This window comes from Halichoeres trimaculatus, unplaced genomic scaffold (assembly GCF_033239565.1).
Source record: "Halichoeres trimaculatus isolate MK-OKI-2021-1 unplaced genomic scaffold, fHalTri1.1 fHalTri1_scaffold_20, whole genome shotgun sequence".
Taxonomy (NCBI): domain Eukaryota; kingdom Metazoa; phylum Chordata; class Actinopteri; order Labriformes; family Labridae; genus Halichoeres; species Halichoeres trimaculatus.
The window spans coordinates 26,477,138-26,503,972 of record NW_027437198.1 but is presented as its reverse complement, the minus strand read 5'-3'; the positions used below and the strand labels follow the sequence as shown (position 1 = coordinate 26,503,972).

General features: G+C 40.1%; 1 protein-coding gene across 1 annotated transcript in view; it reads right to left on the bottom strand.

Moving 5' to 3' along the window:
• Positions 1 to 4,845: 4,845 nt before the first annotated feature.
• The window catches only part of plekhh3 (pleckstrin homology, MyTH4 and FERM domain containing H3), a 42,735-nt gene continuing 20,745 nt past the window's right edge, over positions 4,846 to 26,835 (bottom strand). The window contains exons 4-13 of the mRNA XM_074695889.1: positions 19,947 to 20,129; positions 18,698 to 18,855; positions 14,793 to 14,916; positions 14,390 to 14,687; positions 11,351 to 11,558; positions 11,115 to 11,242; positions 10,508 to 10,628; positions 8,656 to 9,132; positions 8,382 to 8,573; positions 4,846 to 5,793 (exon numbers count right to left, since the gene is read on the bottom strand). Of these exons, the coding sequence (XP_074551990.1) occupies positions 5,656 to 5,793; positions 8,382 to 8,573; positions 8,656 to 9,132; positions 10,508 to 10,628; positions 11,115 to 11,242; positions 11,351 to 11,558; positions 14,390 to 14,687; positions 14,793 to 14,916; positions 18,698 to 18,855; positions 19,947 to 20,129 (2,027 nt within the window). The 3' untranslated portion in view covers positions 4,846 to 5,655. The remainder of the gene's footprint in view (positions 5,794 to 8,381; positions 8,574 to 8,655; positions 9,133 to 10,507; positions 10,629 to 11,114; positions 11,243 to 11,350; positions 11,559 to 14,389; positions 14,688 to 14,792; positions 14,917 to 18,697; positions 18,856 to 19,946; positions 20,130 to 26,835) is intronic.

Below are 26,835 nucleotides of genomic sequence, written 5' to 3'. Positions count from 1 at the left end.
ACCAGAGGCTTTGGGGGAGGCAGCTCGCAGCTCTGCCCCTGGCGCCAAACTCCAGCCTTCAAAAACAAAAAAAACGCCTGGTTGGAAACAATAGCCTGACACTGCTTCACAACACTGCAAGAAACTGAAATCTTATCACAAGTTTTTGTCTTATTTTGAATAAAAACTGTCTTTTAGACTTAATATGAGCCACTTTCACCTGACCAGCCCAGAAAAATGTCTGATTTTTAAGTTATTTAAAGACAAAAATGAGGTCTGGATTGCTTGTATCAAGTAAAAAAAAAAAAAAAAAGCAAAGTTACAGTGCTGACTTTAAAAGCAGTTTCACTTCAGTTTGGAAATAAGTTTCAGAGTGACTCCTCTGTTTTTGTTTTTTTGGGGGGTTTTCTAAAGTTGTGTCGTAGTGAGCGCTCTTAACGCACTCTGTTCTATAGACGATCTCTGACGATCTCTGACATATCCGTTAGCTTGCGTTTGTTTTTGCTCCATTCTCCGAATGTTGAGCTTTCCCATCTACGTCTTTTCGTGACGTTGAAGCCTTGGAGACACTTTGTCTTTTTACAGCAGTGGATAGGGATGGGTACCGGATTAGGTTCTTTTATCGGTACCAACCGAATTTTGTCAAAAGTACCAAGTATTGCTTCCCGTAAAATCAAAAGGTACCATATTTAGGTTCCTAAATGCATCCTTGTGACTGTCAGGAAGAGGAAGAGTAGGAGATTTTCCATGCTGGACATATTTAGAGAAGAGTAAATATGTTAAATTGAAAAAAAAAAAAACTACTATATTATTGAACAAATTGATATTTTTTACCACATAAACACAAAAAAAATACTGAAACTGGTATTGTCAACTACTGGTACCGATTGCCAGGTACCGGGCATCGGTACCGTATCGTTTTAAATGTGAAAGGAACCCATCCCTGGTGGTGGATTCAACCCGAACTAAAGTTCAGAAAAGCAAACCCTGTGTCGTTTTGAAGAGTGTGGATCCTTGTTAGCTAGCTGGCTAGTTACATTCACGACATGTGTTACTTTTATTAAGACTAGGGCTGTCACGTTAATGCGTTAATTACACCGCATAAAAATTAACGCAAGATTAATTTATTCGCTGCTGGCCATTTTCAGAGGATCCTAAATGATCTTTCAAGACCTTTAACTACGTAACTACCTAAGAGGAGTGGACTCTCTTCTTTTATGTCTCTCTTCCTGTTTTTGATTCAAAAACAGACATACTTTTTTGGTTCTTCGTCGTCTTTTCTCACAATCCCGCTGCTCTTTCTCTCTGAACTACGGCGACACATCCTCAGTCGGAGCGTGAGCTGCCTGAACTTTTCTGACTTGCAGCGTCTCGCTCTGTCTCTGTCATCTCTCATCTTCTCCTCATATCAATGCTGAGCTCTCATCCAAAGAGCACACCGCTCTCACCCACAGTAGTTTACGAGCAGGATTTTGATTGACCCCACCTTCCCCTGCTAAAAAAAAAAAAAAAATTCATTTACTTCTATAGACGCATTAAATGGTTGCTATTGAACTAACATTTACAGACTTTAATGTCAGCGAACACGGACATTTTAATATTAGTTAGTTGAAAAAATGTGAGTTTACAAAACTTTTCTTATTAATTTTTTAATTTGATTAGTCATTGATTAATTTTGTAATGTCCTAGAATTCAAATTCTTTATTTAGGGACCTTAAGCAGATATGAGGTCAAAATGCAATTAATTCGATTAATTAATTAATTACGAATCCTGTAATTAATTAGATTAACTTGTAATCATCTGATAGCACTTTATTCTATTTTCAAGCAATTTTTCTCAGACCTCATTTTGTCTTTAAATAACTTTAAATGAGACATTTTTCTGGACTGATCAGTTGAATGTGGCTCATACTAAGTCGAAAAAGACTTTTTACTTAAAATAAGACAAAAAAAACTTGATAAGAATTCATTTTTTTGCAGTGTTAAAGGAAATAGTTAAGAAATAATGCATTCTCTGCAAAAAAAAAAAAAATATTGAGTGTTTTTTAAGTAAAAATTGTCTTGTTATTCTCGATTTTAGCCCATTTAATGGATCAGTCCAGAGAAAAACGTCTTATTTCAGGTTATTTAATGACAAAAATGAGGTCTGAATTGCTGTAACAAGTGAAAAAAACTGACAATGAAACAAGAAATACTTTTTAAAAATATTTTCTTGAAACTAGAATAATCTCTTAATATAGGTTACTTAATTCAGACCTCCTTTTTGTCTTTAAATAACTTGAAATAAGGCATTTTTCTGGACTGGTCAGGTGAATGTGGCTCATATTGAGTCAAAAAACACATTTTCTACTAAAAATAAGACAAAAACACTTGATAAGATTTCAGTTTTTTGCAGTGTGGTCATAGCACATTTTCTAAGAATGAAACAGGAAATGAAGGCAGAGACGTGACAGCTGTACATATGGTAAAATGGTGCTGTTTTATTAATTACATACAGTATTTATAGTCTTTATTGCACTTCCAAGTTAGTCAAAACGAACAATAGTGCAATTAACTATACACACATTGCATAAAAAAGTACCATGCAGCATACAAACAAGCTTGAATACAAAGCAAAAAAAAAACATCCGCAGTTTGATTTTTTCATACACGTAGCTTGGAGCTGCCGGCAGCTGCAGTACAAAAAGCAAAAACCTGCTTCAGCGCAGGGACAAGGCTGACTGCGCCACGACTCGCCAAGGCCGTCCACGGTGAGGAGGAGAGTTTAGTCTGATGCTGGTTATGGCGTGGGGTCGTGAAGCTGACAGCAAACTAAACTATGTTACAAAACCTACGCATGGTCTCAGGTTCTAACAAAAAGGTTATCTACGACATTAAATGTGTGCTACATATACAACAGGATGTCTTCATCTGACATTCAAGTTTCCAAAACACAAAAACAGCCAAATCTACACCAGGGCTCTGTCTGCTTTGGGATTATTTCTTGTATCGAAAGCTTATTAAAAAACAAATCTTTGGTCCGTGCTCAAATCCATGACTTGGCAAAACTTTGGCTTCACAAGAAAACTCAGACAGGGAACACAAAGACGGAGCTACACAGGATTTACAAAACAGCTGAGAGGAGAAAACCAAAAGCTTTCTTCGCTTTTAGCTCGAATATGTCAAAACACATCTGGGTCTGCATTTAAGACGTAAAGAAGAGTAAAAAAAGCAAAATAATTTTTCAAAAGAGATTAGGAGGGTTTAAATAGCTGGGGGATCTGCAGGGTAAATACGGTGACTCTTCTAAAATGATCCAAATATCTACTCTAGGGTTTAATTTGAGTATTTCCTCCCATATATACACAAGCTGAAAATAACAACCAACAGAAGCACCTGTTATTCTCAGCACGTAGAGCTGCGTTAGGACAGTAACTGAAAAATCAGATCAGTCGAGTGTTAACCAAGTCTTGAGACGAGGATTACAGCCGAGACGAGCAGCACGACGAAGGAGACGAGAGCTTTTGGTGGAAACGAGGAAGAATAAAATCCTTTGGGATCCTTTGGTTTGTGTGAAACTGAATCAACTCAGATCCTGAGTGTGTCGTCAAGGAAATGGTTTTCTGCAGACACACTCCCACGCGCTCACGCACACACAATGATAATCCCGTAGATAGGAGTCTGTGAGGACACAGCAGCCGAAGTGACTGAGCCGCAGAGTCCAACATCTGTTTCCAGTTCCAGGTTCACATGGCTCACTGCATCAACAGTTCCAGGTAACGCAGGCCTGGCAGGGACCTTATGAAAACTGACCGTCTCTGATTAACATGTCAGCATAAGGGCATGTGTGAAAGAGTGTGTTAGTGTGTGTGTGTTTGAGAGGGAGCCAAGGACAAAGGAGCAGGGGAGGGTGTGTGTGTGTGTGTGTCACTGAATGCTCTCAACACTATTCCAGCAGTGCATGAGAGACGGCTGCCTTCTAGGAAAGGCCACAAAGCAACTATGGCACAATGGGGGGAGGGAAAGAGGAGGAGGGAGGGAGGTGTTTGACTCTGAACCACACCTTCATGAGGGGAGCACCACAGTTTATTTTTACTGTAAGCCCTGACTGTTTGGACCAGGGGTCTGCAACCTTTACTTTCATAAGAGCCATTTTCCCTCAGCTCACCTGGATTAAAGTCATTCAGGTGCCACAAAATCTACTTCATCTTCACATTCAAGACAAAAGTCTTAGCAAAGAGACAAAGATATTAACAAAATTAAAATCTAGTGATTGATTTTTTGAATTTATAATCTTCTTTTTTTTTAAATTTGCAAATATTTTGAAAAATGTAATAAAATAAATCCCCCCAATTTTTTTTTAAATTGCAAAATGCAAAATATTGAAAATTAAAAAAAAAAAAATCAAAAATTGAAATAAAGAAAAATTTGCAAACATTATAAAATTTTGGAAATGTAAAAAAAAAATTTAAATTAAAAAAAATTTCAACATTTTTGAAATTTAAAAATTTGCAAAAAACATTTAAAAAAAAAAAAATAATAATTTAAAACCCCCCAAAATTTGAATTTTAAAAAATTTGCAAAATGTTTAATTAAAGAAAAAAAACAAGAAATTGAAATTTTAAAGAAAAACTGCAAACGTTACAAAATTTGGAAACGTAATTTAAAAAAAAAAAAAATCTAAATAAAAAAAATCGCAAACATTTCAACATTTTTTTGATTAAAAAAATTGCAAAAATTGCAATTAATTATTATTATTATTATTTTTTTTACCAATTTCATTTTTTTGAAGTTTTAAAATATTTACTTTATTTTTCAAATTTCAATTATTTGCAAAAGAAAAAAAAAATGCAAAAAAAGGATTAAAAAAAACAAAATTTAGAACTTTGGATATATATATGAATAATATTGCTAAATTCCCTAACCAAATTAATCCATCCACAGAGAATCAAAATCTGTATTTAAAAAAATTGTCTTTTTGTAGATGTAGTTATCTTCCCAGGGCTGTAAAACTTGAGGTTAGCCACAGGTGCATGGAAAGTTGGTGGGCTGTTGATGTTGTAGGAGGTGAAGTAGAGCGGTGGCAGGCTTTAATGACAGATCTAAATAAGAAAAATAAAAATTCTTCATTTTAATGATATATTTTGAAGCTACAAGGAGCCACTGCAGAGGAGTTAAAGAGCCACAGGTTGCAGACCCCTGGTCTAGCTGCTATCTCTCCCTGAAAGAGTACGGCTCACCCAAAGGTCTCACATTATTGGTGGGGGAGGGGGTGAGGGTGGGGGTGAGGTTGGGGTGTTGCCATGTGGAGTAACAGAGACGGTTGCGTGACAGGATGGTGTGGAGGGTGTGTGACAGCTCATCAGCAACCACACTGGTTTCTGTGGGTTTCTGTGGGTTTCTGGCCCCACTCACTAAACAGAGCCCCCTTGCCTTGCCTTTCCGCCCCCCACCCCCACCCCCACCCCCACCCCCCTCTATCGGCCAGCTCCTTCAGCTGGAAAGCTCAGTGAGGGTTTATTTTCACGGACGTGGAGCGAAAACAGCCCTCTCTTTGTTTTGGCTGCCGTGCCGTTCCCAGCGGAGGAGGCGTGGTGTCCTGAGGACCGGGGCTGGGCCTCTCGGGGGGCCACGTGGAGGAGGACGTTGGTGGTGGGGGGTCGAGGATGTCGAGGGTGTCCGGGGTACGGTTCCTGCTCAGACGGGGTGAGAGGGCAGCTCCAGGAGGGTGGGGGTCGGCGTGGGCGCCATGGTGATGTCAGCATCTTCCCCTTTCCCTCGCTGGCGACGGATGGCACTGAAGTAGGCGTTCATCAGCTGCATGATCTCAGTCAGCTGTGAGACAGAGACAGGGAGAGGGTGAATCTGGCAACCTTTGTCTGGCTCTGTCACAGGAGGGTGGAGCGCCATGATGTCATTCAGCTGCTCGAAAAACTGGATCGTCCAGAAGCTGAGGGTGATGCTATTCGTCACATTCTGGAGGACACACACACTGACACACACACTGACACACACACTGACACACACTCAAACAGAAACAGAGGCCCTACATGTGTGTTGATGTTTGCAGAGCATTTCTACACCGTTCCTGCTTCAGCTTCTCCAAACATGAAACCTCAGGACATCAACAACAGCCTCAGGTCTTCAGCCTCCACCCGTCCTTAAACTTTAACTGAAACCCTCCAATCAGCAGCTGATCTGTCACTCACCTGTAACACCAGACCTTAACATGATTTAAGACTGGGAGCTCACACCTGTTTTATGTTTGTGAGTTTTTCTGTTTCTTGTTTGTACAGCTCTATGTGTATACATTTATTGCTGTATTTAATAAAACAAAAGGTTAAACACTAAGATACCCATTAGGGTGTCTTTATGGAAGCCCTAGAAGTGTCCTGAATGTGTTATTTCTGAATTTTATTTTTGGGCAAAAATTTGAAAAATCTTAAGGGGTTAACCTTTAACCTTTAACCTTTTTCAGAAGTTTGAAAAACACAATGATTTCAACCCAGAAGTATTATTTATCACCAGGATGTGTTAAAAGCACAAGGTGTTTTTTCACAGCATTTTTTAAGCATTTTATTTTTGGTAATAAATTTGAAAAGACATTAGAGGTAAGCCTTGTTTTTTTTTTTGTTTTGTTTTTTTTTCAATTATTTTTCTTTTTTTTTTTTTAACCAACACCAATATTCCATCCATGTGTCTTTTTATCCTCTTTGGTGTGTTAATAAGATCCTTAAATGTGTCCTGAACATGTAATTTCAGGATTTTATTTTTGGCCCAAAAAATGGTAAGCCTTTTTCAATTTTTTTTTTATTTTTTTTTTAATTGAAACCACTTAAATTTCAAACCAAAGCATATTTTATCCTCTGTAGTGTGTTTATACGACCACTATATGTGTCCTCTACGGTTTAAAAAACACCAGTTCGGATACAGTGAGCCAATTATTCCCTAGCGTGTGTTATTTCCAATTTTTTTAATTTGATATAAAATCTGACAAAAATAAGGGGATAGCCTCATTTTTTTTCCATTTTAATTTTTTTTGAAATCTCAAAATTAAAAACACTAATATTTCCCTCTAGGGGTCTTTTTATTCTCTTTGGTGTGAAAATAAGATCCGTAAGAGTGTCCTGAATGTGTTATTTCAGGATTTTATTTTTGGTCAAAAAATAGAAAAAAAAAAAGGTTAGCCTTTTTTTAAAGATAAATTTAAAACCACTTAAATTTCAAACCAAAGCATATTTTATTCCCTAAAGTGCATCTATAAGACCACTAAAAGTGTCCTCTAAGGTTTAAAAAGACAGTTTAAATACGGGGGACAAAAATGAAGGTGTTAGCCTTGTTTTTTTTTTTTTTTTTAATATATTGTTTTTTTTATCAAAGGTTGGAATAAAAACAAAATTTAAAGGTTTTTTTTCCATCTTATAATCAGTAAAAGGAGTTAATATTTAGCCTTTGTGTTTTTTCCTTTTTTTTTTTTTTTTTTTTTTTTTTTTTGCAAAAGTGTCAAAAACACCAAAGTTTCAACCAAGAGAGCTCATTATCCCCCATGGTGTGTTTATTAGAGCCTTAGAAGTGTCCCCAGGTTTTTTTTTCAGCATTTAATTTTTGTCAGAAACCTCAAAAATATGAGGGATAACCTTTTGTTTTTTTTTCAAAAATTTTAGAAGTTTGAAAACCATTAAATTTCTAAACTTGCAGGCTCATTAACCCCTAAAGTGCATTTATAAGAGCCCTACGTGTGTCCTTAATGTCTTTTTTACAGTTTTATTTTTGGATTTGTCAGGTTGTTTTTTTTTCCAGAAGTTCAAAAAACTCTGCTTTTCTACTTTTTATGCTTTGAAACCCAAATCTTGCAAATTTATGTCAAAGCGAAACAAAGCTTTCATTTCCTGAAAGTGTGAGCCTTGCTTTGTGCTACTTAAATTTGCCACTCCATCCAATGAACAGATAAAAGCCACCTTTGTGCCCAAAGAGCGATCACAGAGGGATGTTTTGTTTCTGTGTGGGAACATTTGGGCAAATCTGCTCTATGAAAGGCAAGATTTGTGTTTTTTTTTCTGCTGAGAAAAAAACTTTTGGAAAGACATCCACGATTCTGAGAAATGTTGTCTAATATTTTAATCCGGCCACAGCAATAAAAGTCACCCCCAGTTGCCACTGAATACCAGGAAGTCAGACTTCTGGTGGTTGGTATGGGCTGCAGGTTGTGAGCTCTCTATTTAGAGCAAATGAATGAGTGTTTTCAAAGTGGGTCAGAGAGCATGAGGGAGGAGAGTATCATGAGCAGACAGCGTGCACGGCGATAAGGACACTTGGCCTGTAACTGTGCACAAACTGAACGCTGACCACAGCACAGATAGGTTTTGTCTTAGCCCCCCTCAGGCAGTGTGTGTGTGTGTGTGTGTGTGTGTGTGCTGCTGTACCTTGGTGGTTTCAAAAAGCAGATCCCTGTCCCCCGCTGTGATCTTGAAAGTGTTGCTATCAGACACCCCGTAGGAGCAGATCTGTCCGTAAGGAAAGGACTCCAGGGCCTCGGCCTCTCCCTGACGGTACAGAGACACGGATGTAGCAGCTACACCCAACCACAGCTTCTGGGAAAAACTCCCTGTTGAACTCTGGAGAGAGGAAGAGCAGCTTCAGCGTCGTCTTATTCCACCTCTAAGATGCAGAATATAAGAGCAACATCTCGATACTCACAATGTAAAAGTCCACTTCATACAGAGTGCATCCAAAGCCCGACCACTGGCGTGCAATAGTGAGGTAAGCAGCCATACTGTCCCTGTGACCGTAGCCAGCCAATCCCTTCCACCGCTCCAAGATAGATCCCATAACAGCCGCCGCCTCCTCCTTCAGCCGGCTCCGCAGACGCATGTCCAGCTCCACCTTTTGCTTATGTGCCGCTGTCGCCGTGTGGCTCCACAGCGCGCCAGGCAGGAAGCGCTGTGTGGCAGGACAACCCTGCGGCGCCACCTGGAATGGAGGCAGGGCTTGGGGTGCAGAGAGAGACATGAGGACTCGGGCTTCTAGCATGTGACCCGGGAAGAGCTCGTCCAGAGGGGGGCATGGGGCGTGGGTGCTGAAGTCCCCCATCAGGTACTGGAGCCGTAGGGAAGCCAGAGCTTGGAGGTCTTCTTCGCAGGCGGGGAGCTGGCCTCGCACCACCATCTCATGACACTGCAGCATGAAGGGAAGCATTAGGAACTAGGTCATTAACCCTCCCTACCACAACTCAGGAAAAATGTCCTGATTCAGCATTTTAACATATTGTTATGGTACGTTTTTTACCATGCTACAACTTCAAATTTTGTCCGATTTTCACTGTTAAAATACCAAACTATTCAGCTTCTTAAGGAGATAATTTTTGTGACTTTTCTCATCTCTAACCCTTAAATTTTTTTATTTATTCAGCTTTTTCTAACAAAATGTGCCCCATTAAAATGAATGGAAAACGTCAGCTTTTCCGCCTAAATCTGCCTAACTTTGAGATGCTAAAACTTTTGCAAACTTCCACTTAGAGACTCCATTTTTGCTTTAAAATGATCACAAGTCTTTCAGCTATTCATGTATGATGAGACTTTTAAATATCTATTACAGTTTTTGAGATTTTACTGATTGAGCAACACAAACTTTCACAAAAATCGCTGCTGTTAGAGTGCGTGACATCAGCGGCCAGAGTGAAGGAGGCTGCTCTTGAGATGTTACAACTTTCTTGAACAAACTGTCATAAGTTCCTAAATCTCTACTCTAGAAACATAAAAAATACATCAAATTGTTTGCTGGCTTCTCCTGCTTCTAACTAAGGGAGTAGCAAAGCAAAAGATTGTACCGTTTGGTCGAAAAATGCCCAAATGTGAGACAAATCCTCATTTTCCTGTTACTTGCGATGGTGTTATTCCTGACCTACTTCTTCAGCTCAGCTCCATTTGTAACTACATTTGTAGCTCGCCGTCTTGCCCTCATTTCTGGCTCTACAGACACGAGAAACACATCACTGTGATCATCCGAGTCTTGGGAGTCTTACATTGTAACTGTTTTTCTGATAACTTTTTCCATTTTTACACAAGAGATTTTTTTGTTCACCCTCTGTCTCAGGCAGAAGTCAAACAACTGCAGCTCTTCACAGCCTAACGAGCTGGTTACCATGGAAACCTTTCATCTTACACAGCCGTATACCATAACTCCCTCTTTGACTCACTCTGCTTGCTCCACTATTTATACCTTTTCCACAAAAACAACTCAAACTACTTTTAATTCTTCTACTTCAACCTCTTTTTGTCCTGTTATAACTATTTCTTCTGCTACTTCTTTTTCCCTATTCCACATTTTCAGCTCTGTTTCACTTCTCTTAGCATTTTTTTTCAGTTTCCTTTTTTAGCTTCAGCATTTGAAGTAAAGAAATGCAGCTTGTAAAAATGAAACTGAAGGAATAATGATTCACAGCAGGAGGGTAAATTTATGTCACATTTTTAGCACTAAAGTGGTCACTCCTAACAAAAACCCACAGAGAGAAGGACTGTGGCCTTTGTGGAGCTGTTTTCTGCTCCATTACCTGCTCAAAGAGGAGGAGATACTCGATGCTGTCCACTGATATGCTGTCAGCGTCCAGCAGGCAGTAGAGCTTGAAGCACAGTTTCCACTGGGACTTGTTCTCTGACTCTTTCATGGCCAGGCTGTGTGAGGAGATGGAGAGAAAAACTCAGACAGGGAGCAAATAACTGGTCCACCAAGACTTTTCAGTGATGCTAATCCTCCATCATTCATTTATCAGTCTGCCTTATCAGTGTGTGTGACCTTCTTCCTTCCACTAAAATGATTTCGCTACCCGACGGCTGGCAGACGCCGCTGACAGAAATAGAGCTGCAGGTCCAGTTTCCCAGCAGGGATTCATGTTCGACCAGCAACACCAGACAAGGTCGCCAGTTATCAAGGATACCAGATAACGCTCAGCATGGGATTCGGACCAGCAGAGATAAACATACAATCCCCGGCTCTGTTCACATTCATCCAGCAAGTGACAAATAGCTCAGATTCCTGCCAGGCCGAGTGTTTTGATAGTGTGTCTGCCTGCTGGGTTTTATTGTTTCTCACTTCCTCCGAGAGTCTGTCTGCTCTACTTTACAGCCCGAAGACTGACATTTGCTTTTTTTTTTTCAAACCTGGTCAGGATGTCTGCGATCAAAGTGCCGCCCGCGATCGGCTGCTCCCACAGTGCGTTCTGCTTGTACAGTGCGAAGGTGTTTTTGCTGTCCTGCAGGCTGAGCTTCTCCTGCATCCTGCGGACCACCTGGAGACAGAGCGAGGAGGAGAAAGACAGGAAACGTCAAACCAACAGAGCGTAAAACAAGATTTTAAAATGATGCTGAAAAGTAAAACGTAGGAAACGTGGCGGCACCTCGTTGGCGGTTGTGTGTGAACTGATGTAGAGCTGACAGGATCCAGGGCCAGGGTAGTGCACGGTGCAGAGCATCTCCTGTCGGCTCATCAGCATCTGGATTTCCTCCCAGGATGGCACGCACTCCCGGCACTTTGTCTTCTCCAGAGCCTCGCTGATGAATGACGCGTAGTTATCCATCTCAGACTCAGGACTGTGGCTCTGGATCCTGCAGGAAAAAGTGAGTTCTGTGAGTATTTCGCTACTAAAATCGAAAGTTCACCTGGATTAAAGTCATTCAGGAGCCACAAAATCTACTTTATCTTCACAATTAAGGCTATTAAGAGTATAAAATTCAGGATAAAGTATATATCTAGTAAATAATTATCTAAACAAGAAGTTTTTATGTGAATATAAAATTGCACAAGTGATGCAAAAATTTCTAATTTATTTTGCATTTATTTGCATAATTGTAAAAAATTTTAAAATGTCAAAAAAAAATTGCACCCCCCCCCCCCCCCCCCAAAAAAAAAAAAAGAAATTTAGAAAAATTTGCAAAACTTCAAAAATATTAAAATTTGCAATAAAATTAAGATTTTTGTGTGATTTTTTATATTTCACTAGTTTGCCAACAATAGCATAATTTCTTCTTAGTTTTGGTATTTTTAAAAAATAATTTTAAAAAGTTAAAATATTTTGCAAAACTTTAAAAATGTTTTGATATATTTTTAAAGTTTGAAACATTTTTTTTAATCATTACAAAATTTGAAAAATGTGCAATGTCATAAATTTGCAAAATTTAAAAAATTTAAATGAGTTGAAAAAATAAAAAAAATATCCAAAATTTGCAAAATACTTTAAGAAAAAGTAAATAAAAAAATGCAAAAATTTCTTAAATTTGCAAATTTGCAAAAAATTGAAAAATTACTAATTAAGAAAATAATCCCCAAAAAATTGAATTTTAATACTTTGCTTTTTTTTCTTTTAAATCAGTATTTTTGTCCATATTTGTATTTTTGTAGATGTAGTTATCTTGCCAGGGTTGCAGACCCCTGATCTAGATGCCATGGTGGTGGCAAACTTCTGTACTTAACAGGAAGAACTTTTCAAGCTGCAGGTGTTAACAGAGACTCAGACTGATGTTTTTTTTTTTTTTTTTTTTGCCATGTTCGTTATTTTCTTTGGGCTGGCAGAGTCGGGTCAATGAGGCGAGGAATGACAAATGTTCTCACTTTGGCTCTCAGGGACTTAAAAAAGCTCAACATCCCTCCATCCTTCAAAGAAGAGGAAAACGAGAAAGAAAACATGTTTGACTTTGGGTAGCATATGAAACAGGAAAAGGTGTTTCCGCTCCTGTGAACCCGAGCGACCTGGCACTTCCTCCCAGAGGAGCATCCAGGAGCGCGAGGTGAGAGTGTGTGAGCTGGACAGCACACTTCATCTGGAGGGTGTGAAAGGTGTGAAGCTCAGACTGATGGAGATATGAGCTCAGCTCTGAGTAAACAGAAGGAAAATGGGAAGGAAACAATTATAGAGCAGAGCTGGTCTCAAAATATACAGAGAGGGAGACAAACGAGGGCCTCGATGGATCCTGCCAGACTCAGAGGCCCCCTCATTCTCATAACTTTATGGCCACAGGGTGGGATTTGTCCCGCTGAAACATAATTAGGAATGTTCCACTGAGTCTGTGTGATCCTTCCTCTCTCCTCTTCACCCCTCTCTGCCCCTTCCTCCTCCTCTGCTTTCCCTCTCCCCTCTATCCTCTCTGACAGCAGACATTCCCTGAGGGTTTCTCAGGGCACTGGGGGAATGAGAGAGGGTTTCTGGGCCCGCTGCCCGGCTCCAGTCTTAGCTCTGCCCAGCTGCAGCCTGGCCGCTGATCCACAGAGTGAGAAAGTGCGTGAGAGCCAGAGCGAGACGTATCAAAACACACTGGTAGCGAGTTCCTCGGCGTTATTATGAATCTGTGTTGCATGCAAGCGTTCCATTAGCTGAAGGAGGGTTCCCAGCGCCGACTTAAAGATAGAAGTCTGCACGGTTTGATGATACGCCGTTTGACAGAAAATCTGGAGCAGGAGATTATCACTGCTAATAACTGGGAGCTGTGTGCTGGGTGCAGGGCTAATTCAGACCTGCAAATCCAGTTCTAAAACACTGGATCTGTCCAGGAAAACATGCTAACAATGTCAAAGCTTACCACACTGCTAAATCTAGATTAGGGGTCTGCAACTTTTACTTTCATCAAAGCCATTTTTCCTCAGCTCACCTGGATTAAAGTCATTCTAGAGCCACAAAATCTACTTTATCTTCACAATTAAGACAACAAAGAGTATAAATTCTATATATTGTTTAAATCTAGTGAATAGTTATCATAAGAAAAAGTTTTTTATGTGTATAAAATTGCACATATGATTTCAAAGTTTTTTTTTTTTGTGGAATATTTTAAATTTTTTACAAATTTTCAATTTTTTGCCTAATTTTTTTTTTAATGGAAATTCCAAAACTTAATAAAAAAATGGACTATTTTGCATTTATTTCAACTTTTTCTTATATTATTTTTCATTGGATACTTTTTAAAAAAATCATCAAAAAATCTGAATATTTAGAATGTCATAAATTTGAAAATTTAAGACATTTCTATGATTCCCAAAAATTAAAAAAAAAAAATAGAAATTAAAAAAAATTGTAAATTTGTTCAAGAAAAACTGAATTGAAAAATGGCCCAAATTATTAACATTTTAAACTTTAAAAAAAGAATAAAAAAAATAAATATAAAAATTTGCAAAAATAAAAAGTTTTACAAAAAAAAAAAAAAAGCACATTTTCAAAAAAAAAAAAAGGAATTTGAATATTTTGCATTTATATTAAATCTGTATTTCCTTCCAGATTTGTATTTTTGTAAACTCGATTTTATCAGGGTTGTAGATCCTCAATCTTGATGCCATGGTGGTGGCACATGCTATTTTCTGGACATTTTAAACACACCTGTGGTTTACTGTTGATCACAACCCTTAGACATGACTGTCTGGAGCACTGCCTTCGTCAGAAACTACATCTCACCTCTTGAGGTGGAACCGCAGATACTTGAGCACGACCGGCCCGGGCAGGAAGGTGCAGCTCATGCAGGTTAACAGCTGCCAGTAGCGGAGGTGTGCTGCAGTGTACGGGGCGGGCGTGTAGCTGGTCTGCTTCACCAGCTGGCAGTAGACCTCGTCTCTGAGAGGCCGCAGGTCCAAGCAGGTCTGCAGCACGCCCTGGATGATGGGAACCGGCTCTCGTGCCGACTCGAGCTGCTGCAGGCAGTTGAAGAGCTTCACCGCTTCCTCACGCACTGAGCCGTAGCCTTTCCCGCTGTGGTCTGAGGGAAGAAAAGTGGAGCGTTACCACCTTGATACTTGGCCTCTCTCTGTCATATTTCCCGTCTGTTTTGATCATGTATAATGTGTGGATGTAAACTACTCACATGTGTGCTCCAGGCTGCCGTAGGGGAAGGGCAGCAGAGGAGCGTAGAGGGGTCCCTGGGTGTACTTCAGGATGGGATTGTGCTGATAGATATGCTCCACGATCTCAGGGTTGAACTTATTCTCCTGCAGCAGACGTAAGAAAGAAAAACAGGTTTAAAACCTCTGAACTCTCATGTGTCTTCAGTTTTCCTGTAGCCGACCTAAAGCAGGTCAGTGGGTGGGTGATGGAGTGGGTCTGTGTGGGGTGACAGGGGTCGATTTGACCAGGGTCACCATTCAGCTCTGGCACCTTTCAAAGCAGCAGGAAGGTCAAAGGATGACCCAGCCAACCACACCAGCTCGACTGACACGTTATATTTCATCTCCTGGTGTCAATGAGTTTAGTGTGCGTGCGCTTGTGTCTTTCACAGCCTATGGGGAGAGATGCTTTCCAGTGCAGATGGCGTCCACGCTGCTGCCCTCTAGCACCTGTTGCTCATTAGTAACGTTGCGACTGCTCTGGCTCTCTCCTCCTGCCCCAGAAACCCCCCGAATCAGCAGCTCCTTCTCCCTCTGGCTGCAGGACAAGCCTGCTCTCAGTCCTCCTCAGTGGGGCAAAGTTGACCCGGTCTTCTGAAGTGTTCGGTGGTGACAGGCTTGTCTGCTTGAAATGTAGGGAGGAGATGCTGCCACGACTTCCGAGATAAGATCCACACTTATAAGACTGAGCCGACAGCCTGCATCTGATTCGCTCCGTCCTACACTTTATTTTCACACATGTAGGAGATGAATTCTCTGTTACACATTATCTTGATAAGCTTGTTGTGAACCTTGAAGAAAGTGTGTCATGTTTCAGCTCCTCCTCATCAATATTTCATCAGAATGATTGTCTGTACATGGGGCGCATTAACTGTTCATCAACTGTGTTACCAACATTTTCTGCTCTTCTTACTATAGATGTTATAAAGACCAAACTGTGAAGAAAAGGAGCAGAAATATGAGCTGATGGAGGTCAGGTGGTGCCATGTTCTTGATCTAGACCAGGGGTCTGCAACCTTTACTTCCACAGGAGCTGTTTTACCTCACCTCACCTGGGTTAAAGACATCCAGAAGCCAGAAAATCTACTTTATCTTCATAATAAAGGCTTTAAAGTGAATGAAATTCTGTGCAAAGTTAAAATCTAGTGCATAAATATCAAAACAAGAATCTTCCTTTGATGTCCGAAATCAAACTTTTTTTGATAAAAAAAATTATCCAAAATAAAAAAAACTTGCAAAAAATAAAAAAGGAAATTACAAAAATATGCAAAAATTAAAATATTTGCAAAAATTAAAATAAATGATTTTCAAAAAATTGCAAAATTATACAAGAAAATAAATGCAGTAATTTGCAAAAATTTCAGAAACAATCTGAGTCTTTAAAATTTTGCAAAAATTCAAGATTTTTTATAATTAAAAAAATGACAATTTTTAAAAACTTTATTTGATCTCAAAAATGTTACAATAAATCAATAATTGAATAAATAAAAACTGGGATTTTTGCGCCATAATTCTTTTAAATTTAGTCTAAACTGTGAAATAAATGATGAGAGACATCTAGGGGGCCTAGTCTGACAGAGAAATGTTGAATTACTCTAAATTCAGTATGATATGGATTTATGTCGAAAAAAAGTCCCAGCTTTTGTCCATAACACAGTTGATGAAATAACGTATCAGATTTTTTCATTGCTGAAACATTTAAGACTTCATTAGAGCTTAAGCTTTCTCCCAGGAATATACTTTTTTCACTTTGTTGTAAACATGAAATGTTGCCATAATCACAGAATCACTCATGTGCTGGTGAAAGTTAATAAAACTGAGAGTGGAAGCCTGGGAAATCTCTCAGCAAACACTCATAATTCCTAAAGATCTGCTGAAATCTTCCCGCTTTAAGTTTCAGTTTCCCTCTTTCACTTTTATCCATCATTTCCAAAACCGTCCTCTTCCCTAATATCTGCTCATTCAGTGACATTTGCCAACATTACAAAAACGTCAGTGAAGGCATTACTCACGAGCGGTCAGAAATAAACCCATGTTGTATACACGCCAAGGGCTTGGCTGGATTCTCCAAACCACTTTATTTTGAGGTAACACCAAAACTGAGAGCACTGAAATGTTGTACATTAGGTCTAAACTGAGAGTTTCCTGTAATAAATATCCAAAATGAGCAGATGAGGTAATAACTGTGTTCCTCAGCTGACCTCTAAGATCATCTGTGTTTTTTTATTTCCAGCTCTTAAACTTTGGTTTGAAAACACTTTCTGTCATGACCATTTCAACTCCACTGTGAAGGTTTCATCCCTTTATAATGTATGTGTGTGAAAAACATTCCATTTTCCCGCCTACAGTGAGTCACATGACCAGCTGCACGGAACTCTCAGTCAGTGTGACATCATCACCAACTGCTGCCCTCTCAACAGTGAAACTGACCAAAGTTTTAGAAACATCTCCTCATAGATGCAACAATTTTCTCCAAATGTCTCTATAAGTGTAATATTTTTGTAGGAAATTTAGTCAGGAATCCATCCATGTCATTTTTAAAGCTGTACCACTTTTACTTTTTTGTGTAGAAGCCAAAATGAAACAGCTTGTGTGGAGCTGGATCATCCGTTCCCATTCATTCTTAATGGGGGAGCTGAGAAGGCTTCTTATGAGTTCACCGACTTTGAGGGCTTGTTATTCGAAAACCGTTTTGGAAACAACAAAATCCTGAATAGATTTTGTAAAGCAGGGTCCAGTCTGTCATCAGAGTGAATTTGAAACCAATACCATGTATGGTGTCGAAGAAGATCATTTTTGAAAAATGGTCAAAAATGTGGTGAAATCTTAGTTTGAAAAGCAAATAGCCGGCTTCCTGTTTGAGATAGGTCAGGGGTGTCAATGTGTGATTTTTGCATCTCAATGAGTTGAACATTTTGACGTTGGTTTGATCTCTCTATGACATTCCTAGTGGCCATATTAGTGTGCCTAGGTGGCGCTAGAGAGCAAATTATGGGATGCTGGGGCTCAAGTTTGGTATCATAACAAATCTTTTGCAGATTCTAAGGTGCTCCCTTCAGGAGAGGACCCTAAAAATACCCAGCCTGAGGTGTGGTTCATCATAATGTAATTAATGTGTAGGTTTTCCCTTTTCCTTTGCCCTCCCATTCGTCCGCTGCTGGAACATGAATCTACGCTTTAAAATAAGCAAACAGGCCCGTTCACACAATGCCCCTTCTGTTCATTCCCGTTTTGATTTCACGGCTGCAGCTCTAATCTCACATTGCAGAGGGAAAAACGCCACACCTATCTGAGAAAGTGTGCCTGTCCAAAGGTGAGTGACGGAGAGAGAATGAGTGTTGGAGAGACACAGAGGACGCACTTCAGGATGAGAATCCAAACTCTGAATGAGGAGACGTTTAAAAGCCCCCCCTCGGTTCCCTCAGCGTATAAACCCGGCCCCACCTGCCGAAGCAGATTAACCACTTTCTTTCAGATTAGAGCCGGAGAGGAGGCCCGGCACAGGACTGCTTATCTGGCTCTGCTGCTTCACGCCGAGCCCTGCAGGAACCGGGTGATGCAAGGCGAGTCATCTGTCGGCAGGAGATTCAGACACGCTGAGCCCTCTAAGCCTAAAAATACTTCACTTTCCTTTAACGCCACATGGCAAACCCAAATCATCCAATTTCTATGATCACTTATTCTCTGGGGATCCTCTTTTTTAAGTCCGGCTCCTCTCCAGGTCTGTTATTACGTCCCGTCCACGTGTGGTGGATGAGGTCATCCAAAACAGAAAGTCAGGCAGAGGAAACTTTGGACTCTTATGGTTTCCATGATAACAGTGGGAGGGAGCTGCTGCACATGTGTAAAACCTGCTGTGTGTGTGTGAGTGTGTGTGTGTGCCCACCTCGATGTCTCGAATCAGGAGCTGCGTCGGCGTTTCCACTGGCGCTTTAGTGTCGATGATTTTCTGGATGGCACACGCCCAGTGCACCGCCTCGTTGAAGTGCTTCGTGAACAACCTGAAGCAGTGTTTCCTCCCGTACACCGTGATGCTCCAGTGGCCTTCGGGGAAAAAAACAAAACAAAACAGAACATTAGGTTTATTAGGAGGCAACACCTGACGCCGAGCGGTTCTTCTTTTAACAAATGAGGAAGAGAAGGCTGAAATGTTCCCAGCACGAGACGCCATGCACGAACTGCATGACTCCCCCCTCTCTGACTTCCTCTCTACTTCACGGAGGACCAAAGGTCAACCCGAGAGGAACCTCAGACCACGCCAAAACCAAACAAGGACAGTTATTCTACATCGGAGTTAGGACACGAGTGTGAAACCCGAGGTGAAAGGGGCCTGCTTCCTCCTTGCACAGAGGAAGTATCAGACGTTTCTCTCTGTCCTGATCTGCTGCCCCGTGTTATCAGGCTTTCCTGCTACGTGACTTGGCACCACATCCTTCTTTGTTTAGGTAAAGTGCAAACCTAAAACACGGGAGGGCTACCACTGAGATGAAAACATGTGTATGATGATATTTACCACCAAAAATAAACTGTGTGTAATCTCTGAATGATTTAAAAATGGGCCCTGAAGGAGAACTTCTCAGTCTCACCCTAAAGTCAGAAGAGGAAGTGGATGTTTCATGCATCTCTTTAGTAACCCCAGGTTATAAATGTGAAACAGGTAACAGAGCGTGTGACAAAGAAGCAAAATTCTGCTCAGATCGTGCCATGTCTCAGAGAGCCAGAAAAGACGCGTCATCCCTCCGCTCTGAAGACTTTCCTCTTCACTCTGCATTTCTTTTGTTTCCTCTCCTCCCAGAGAAAACGGGAGATGCCCGTTACTCAAATGTGAGGCTGTTTTTGACCAGCGTTGACCCACGTTACCAACCAAAACTCAGCTGGGACTTCCCAGACTTACTCACATCATAGCCTACACAAAACTCACGGGAAAAGACAGGAACCACAAGGCGTCACTTCCATATCAAAAAAACCCAGAACAAGTTTCCTTGGATTTTTTTTTTAAATATCTGAGACCACGAAGCTGTATCGTGAATGAACAAAGAGGTTTGTGGATTCCTCAGAGGATTTGGCCGTGAGTCACCGATGCATCAGCCCTGTCTGTCTGAGTGTGTGTGTGTGTAAGTGTGTGTGCCGCTCACCCGTCTCTTTGTACGTCTGCTTGTCCGGCCAGATGACAGAGCAGAGGTTGGTGAGGACCAGTGTTCCCAGTCTGCGGGCGCCTTTCTCTGGTCCACTGTAGTAGTCGAGGGAATCTTGGCTCAGCACGAACCAGTAGCGACGCTGCTTTATCCAGTTCCCTCGCACCTCCCTCAGCAGCCATCCTACAAACCAGAAACACAAACATGTTGGTTCAAAAAACATTTGAAACAACCAGCGTCTCTTTGCCTCCTTTGCAGTGGCTCATTGTAGCTTTAAAAAATATTATTTTTCTTCCAGAGGGTATTGATGATTAAAGACACTGACACTAAATAAAATCCTGCGTTAACATTTAGTTGAACTAAATCTTCATCCCATCTGTCAATAAAGCCTGCCACCGCTCTACTTCACCTCCTACAACATCAACAGCCCACCAACTTTCCATGCACCTGTGGCTAACCTCAAGTTTTACAGCCCTGGGAAGATAACTACATCTACAAAAAGACTCATCTGGAAGAAAATACTGATTTTAATTCTGTGTGGATGGATTCATTTAACTGACAACGTGCCAGCTTAGTATACATGCTTTAGCAAATGACTAAAAATGTTGAGTTACATGATATAATCAATATCAACTAATAAACTATGTCATCAAATGGATGCATTCTTTAAAAAATTAAAATTTTTGCAATGCAACAAATTTCTTTTTTCTTTTTTTTTTTTTTTACAAATTGTCTTAATTTAAAATTTTTTAAATTGTGTGAAAACAAATCCTTTTCTTTTCTTTTCTTTTTTTTTTTTTGCTAATTTTTAAACCTTCGAATTTTAAAAAATTAAAACAAAAAATGTAATTTTTTTTTTGCAATTTACATAATTTTTGGGAGTTCTTTAATTCATTTATTTTTGGGAGATTTTTTTTCAATTCTTTTTTTTAAATATTACACATTTATTCAATTTAATTGATTTTTTTCAAATTTTTCATTTTTCTTTTGAAAATGTGAATTTTGGCAAATTTTTGATAATTCAAAATTTCCACAGAAATCTTCCTTTTTTTTCTTTCTTTTTTTTTTTTTCAAATTTCAACGTTTTTGAATTTTCACAAACTTTTTAATATTTCTAAATATTGGGGAATTTTTGCAAATTTTTGCAAATTCAAAAATTCCACAGAAATTTCTTTCTTTTTTTTTCTTTTTGCAAATTTCAACTTTTTTGAAGTTTCACAAACTTTCTCAAATTTCAAGATTGTTGAAAATTTTTGCCAAATTTTGACATTTCAATTTTCTTTTTTAATTAATTTAAATTTATTCAAAATAATTTAAAAAAAAAATCAAGACATCACATGTTCAATTTCATTCATCCCAAAACATTTTATTCAGTTAATCATCCACTAGATTTTTACTGGTTAGAGTAGATTTTGTGGCTCTGGATTGACTTTAATCCAGGTAAATTGAGGTGGAATAACTTCTATGACAGTAAAGGTTGCAAACCCTTGATTTGGAATAAAATCAAAATGACTTTCACATGTTTATCTTTGCGTTAACTTCTGGTCCTACTCAAGTGTGAAGTAAAAGTCTTTGGGTTTGGACTGTTTGCTGTAAGAACAAGATACTTGATGACGTCACCTTGGTCTCATGATATCACAAACTACACGTCATGATGAGTAAACTTCACAAAGAGAGGTACAGAGAGGTATTTCCAGGGCAGATCCTTAAAACTCAAACAGCATCCACCAGATGTCATTTTCATTTCTTTTGAGTTTTTATTCCACTACAACAGAAAGTCGACATGTGTCAGATAGATCACATTCAGACCAGCACCACCCTGAAGAGGTCTGGGTGTGAGGCTGGCTCCTCAACGGGCTCCTAAAGCGCTCCTGCTGCTCCCTGTTTTCACTAAGAATAATCCCCAAAGCGTGTAATTGTCCATAAAGTTGCAATCTGTATGTGACTGCCTTGTTGGGGTAAGTACTGGGGATAAAAATACAGCCAGCTAATGGTACGGGCATTAAAGCCTGCGTGCTGCAAACCTAATTACCACTGCAGAGGGAGAAGGAGGCGCTGGAGGAGTGTGAGTCCAGGAGGAGGGATGCCTCCAGCCAGCTCATAGACCTGGCTCCACTCTGCAGGGCCGCTGTGTTCCCAGAGTCCTGAGGGACTGGAAAGACTGGAAGAGCCCAGATCCACTTTTCCCAAACAGTAATAAACTTCCCCTCCCTCAAAGTGCTCCTCCTAAATATTTCATCCAGAGCGGATTGAACGCTGCGGTGTGGCAGATGCTCGTCCAGATGCTGAGAGGGGGTACTTCATCAGTGAGAGGTCAGAGGTCATCCACAGGACTGACGGAGCCCACCTGAAACCTGCTGCTCTCAGCAGTCGTGAGCTGGATCTGATCAAACTGCTTGTGAATAAATTTGTGGTTGTGGTTTTAAAAAGAACAATTATGCAATGCATCCAAACGGCGATGACGCCACACGAGCATCACAACTTCCTCTGTGGTTAGAAAGCTGCGTGCCACCTGTTAGCCAACGCTCATTTCAGCTGCGTTTTCCTCCCTCTGCTCCCTCGCTCCTCCAGTTTACTCTTATTCCCTCCATCTTTCCCCTCTCCCTGATCTGTGCTGTGAGCGAAGCCTCTTCTGCGTCACTGCTACTTTAAATAACGGGAGGACGGGGGCTGTTTCCTGTTTGGGAATACGTCTGAGTGATGGAAACAGTGAAGTCTGGACGCGGTGTAATCCCACCTGATGGAGCCTGAAAGGTACTTAACACCACTTCAGTGGGGGGGCGGCGTTAAACCCAGCGTGAGAGGGATAAATAAAAACCATGAGATCAGTCAGGGGGGGTGCTGACAGACAGATGTGAGGGACACGGCGAGAAGAGCATTCCTGCTACTGCGACAGACGAGTACGAGTCTTTTTGGGAAGCAGAGCCTGAGTGATAAGGAGGGCAGCCCTGGGACCCCCTGTGCACCCCTCCCATGGTCCCCTCATCTGGATCCCATCTCTGCGGCCTGCTAATGTCTCCCCTGGGGGCCACGGCTTGGGCCTTAATTTGTTTCGTTTGTGACCTTTGACCCCTGACGCCCTGCCCCCTCTCACAGGGATACAGCAAACAATCTCTCTCTGTGCATTTCCATCACTAGACCACAGGAGTCCTGATCCTCTGAGTCCTGGTCCTCTGAGTCCTGGTCCTTCGAGTCCTGGTCCTCTGAGTCCTGACTGTTTGAATTATGAATCGTTATTATCAAAGATGATGATCCAAGACTGTTTGATCGTCACATTTGTACGATGGACAACGGGTGTCAGATGATTTGCAAAAGCTACAACACAACAGAAGTCAAAAGAGGTTATTTATCCCAACAGACACAGAAAATTTGTGAAAGTAAGTGAATATCTTTTTTAACTACATCTATGATAAATAAAGCTTCATAAGAGTCTCACCTTGTAATATCCTTTATTGTACTTAAATTTCTTTATTTACCAGAAAATATGTCATTGTATAATTAGCTTAATGAATCAATAACGTTAGCATAAGAGCTACATTTATCAAAGCTAAAGGTAAAAAAGAAAACAATAATTCACTTTCACATCTTTTCTGTGTCAGTTAAGATAACTGTAGTTTTTGCATTCGCGTTTTTTCTTTTTTCCACTTGTATTGCAGCTTTTGCATTCGTGTTTTTTCTCTCGCATTCATGTGTTGCAGCTTTTGCACTTATGGTGTAGCTTTTGCATTTGTGTTTTTGCATTTGCATTCATGTTTTTGCTATTGCTTTCATGTTTTGCAGCTTTTGCACTAGCAGTGTAGCTTTTGCATTTGAGTTGTAGCTTTTTTAATTGTGTATTGCAGCTTTTTCATTATTGTTGTCGCTTTTGTATTTGTGTTGTTCCTTTTTCAATCATATTTTTGTTTTTGCACTCATGTGTTGCAGCTTTTGCACTTGAGGTGTAACTTTGCATTCATGCTGTAGCTTTTGCATTTGTGTTGCTCCTTTTTCTTTCATGTTTTTGTTTTTTCTTGCATCTGTGTTGTAGTTTTTGCATTTGTGTTGTAGCTTTTGCATTCACATGTTAGGTCTTTTGCATTGGTGTTGCACCTTTTTCTTCTGTGTTGTAGCTTTTGCATTTGTGTTGTTCCTTTTTCATTCATGTTTTTGTTTTTTCTTGCATCTGTGTTGTAGTTTTTGCATTTGTGTTGTTGCTTTTGCAATTATGTGTTAGGTCTTTTGCATTGGTGTTGCACCTTTTGCTTTCGTGTTGTAGCTTTTGCATTTGTATTTTTGCTTTTGCATTTATGGTAAAGCTTTTGCAGTTGTGTTGTAGCTTTTGCAAATCATCTGACACCTATTGGCCACCGTACATTTGGATACTGAATACGAGCAGCTACTTTAGTTTAGTGCAATATAAAAATAAAAAATTTCAAACGAATGAAAAACAGCAGAAAAAAAAGTCTTATCTGCCTCCTCTCACAAAATGCTAGATAAACAAATGATCGGGAAAAACAAAAATACTTTCAGACAGGGTGCCTTTTAACTCTAACATTAACTTTGTAAAAGAAAGATCCACAAACATAAACGTTGATTTCCACCAAACAAAAGTTTTTTTCTTTTGCAGGTTTATAATCTCCTTCATCCCTGTTTTTGTTTAATAAACTGGTTTTTGCGTCTTTAGAGCCCTCTCCATCACGTGAGCGTCTGTAAATCAACAATTGGAAAACATCTCCACATCTCTCTCTGTCAACACTCCTCTGGTTTTACGATCCATCCTCCATCATGGCTCCATATCTACCGTGTCGGTGGCCTATTTTAGATACTGGGGCGATGCTCACCCTATATAGCCTCAGGGTGTCCCAGTGAAAAAAAGAAACATCAATACCAAAGCAGGGGAAAGGCCATGATGGAGGAGCTTCAGAGAGCTCCCACAAAGAGAAAGGAGGAGGATTATCCAGAGCCCTGAGGTGTTTCTGCTGCTCGGTGCTCAGAGTCTGCTCTGTCAAAGGACGGGAGATGATTCAGCGCTGAAATCTGGGAAATGTGATCAATAGCTCTGAAGACGAAAGAGGAGGAAAACACGGACAGAAAGAGGAGAGCACAGCGAGGAGGGAGGGAGGGGGACTGTCCATGGGCGCATAGTAACTGATGTCAGAATTAGGCAATCTGACTGCCGCCACTCCAAACAGGACGTAACTTATCCAAGCGCTGGCGTTTTCCTGCTCGCCATGAGCGACTGGCCGGGAGGAAAAAAATCACACAGAAATATCTGATGAGATCATTCCTCAAAAGCATCAGACACCCAAGGTGGCGCCGCTGTGTGCCTGTAGCTATCCTGACATGAACACACATGGGGTGGGAGTGTGTGTGTGTGTGTGTGTGAGTGTGTGTGTGTGTGTGGAGGGGGTGTTGGAGCAGTTGTGGGCCACATGTGGTCAGAGAGGCATTCGCTACTGGGCGACAGCACAGCATGGAGCTGGGAGAGCAGTTATTAGGAGACAATTAGAGAAATATGATCCATGCTTTCTTAATGAAACCAGATAGATAGATAGATAGATAGATAGATAGATAGATAGATAGATAGATAGATAGATAGATAGATAGATAGATAGATAGATAGATAGATAGATAGAAAGATAGATAGATAGATAGATAGATAGATAGATAGATAGATAGATAGATAGATAGATAGATAGATAGATAGATCTTTCCCTTTTGCAAAGGGCCGGGAGAAAAAATCAGCGTAATGTAGCATCAGGATTTTTGGTTGAACAATTTTAAAATGTGATTTTTTTTTGTTAGAATTTTTTTTTTTGTCAAATTTTTATCCTTCATTTAAGTCTTTTTTCATAAGCTGGGTTGGAAAAAAAAGTTGAGGTGTCTACGGTGGCTGGTAGGTGTCAGCTGATTTGCAAAAGCAACAATGAAAGTTAAGAGGACAGTTATCCTGGCAGGCAAAGAAAAGTTGTGAAAGTGAGTTAATGATTGTTTTCATTTATAACTTCAAATATAATAAATGTAGCTCTAATGCTAACGTTATTGAGTAGTAAAGATGAATATAGGATGATGAATTTTTCCTGTAAATCACACAACTTTTCTGTATCCATTGGGATAACTGATCTCTTTAAACTTCCGTTGTAACTGTACTTCTGTCATGTTTGCCTTTGTGTTTTTGCAAATTGTATGACACCCACAGGCCACTGTAGATGTCGGTTCCTCTGAACAAATCCTAAAAACTGACTCACATGCAAGCGGCAACCTCCGGCCTAAGCATACGACACAATGGTAAAGAGCTAAAATCTGCTGTTTCTGGAGTGTTCGCTTGAGGCTGGCTCTGGAAGTACAGGAAGTCACAAACACACCAAGCCAAAAAAAAAAAAAACGTTTTCAAACATAATTAACCTATTTACAGCCTGGTTCAACAAACATCTCTTGTCTGAGTTGCTGATTTTACTATCAGCACACACTGTACGGGGGGTGAATTTTTTTTTGTACGCGAAGCCCTTGCCACTACCAATATGGCCGCTATAGCCAATCTGCTTCAATTCCCGTTTCAGAAACAGACGGGTGACGTCGGCGAGACTACATCCATGTTTTAATCAGTCTATTCTCACATGTGATGTGCATTATTTGGGAAAATACAGCTCCTGATACAGTCTGTAGACATTATCATCACCATCATCATCATCATCATCATCATTCAAGTTTTTACCATGGTCTGGTGTTAAAAAGCAAACTAAATGTTGAAAAATAAATAAATAAATCAAGAATCTCGATTTAAATTGAATCATCATCTCAAAAGTGGTAAAAGACTTGAATCAGGAGAAATCATATCATTCCTATTCTTATGCAAAGGTTATTAAATTCAGGTCACAAGCAAAGGAGATTTTTTTAATGTTAGCCCTCA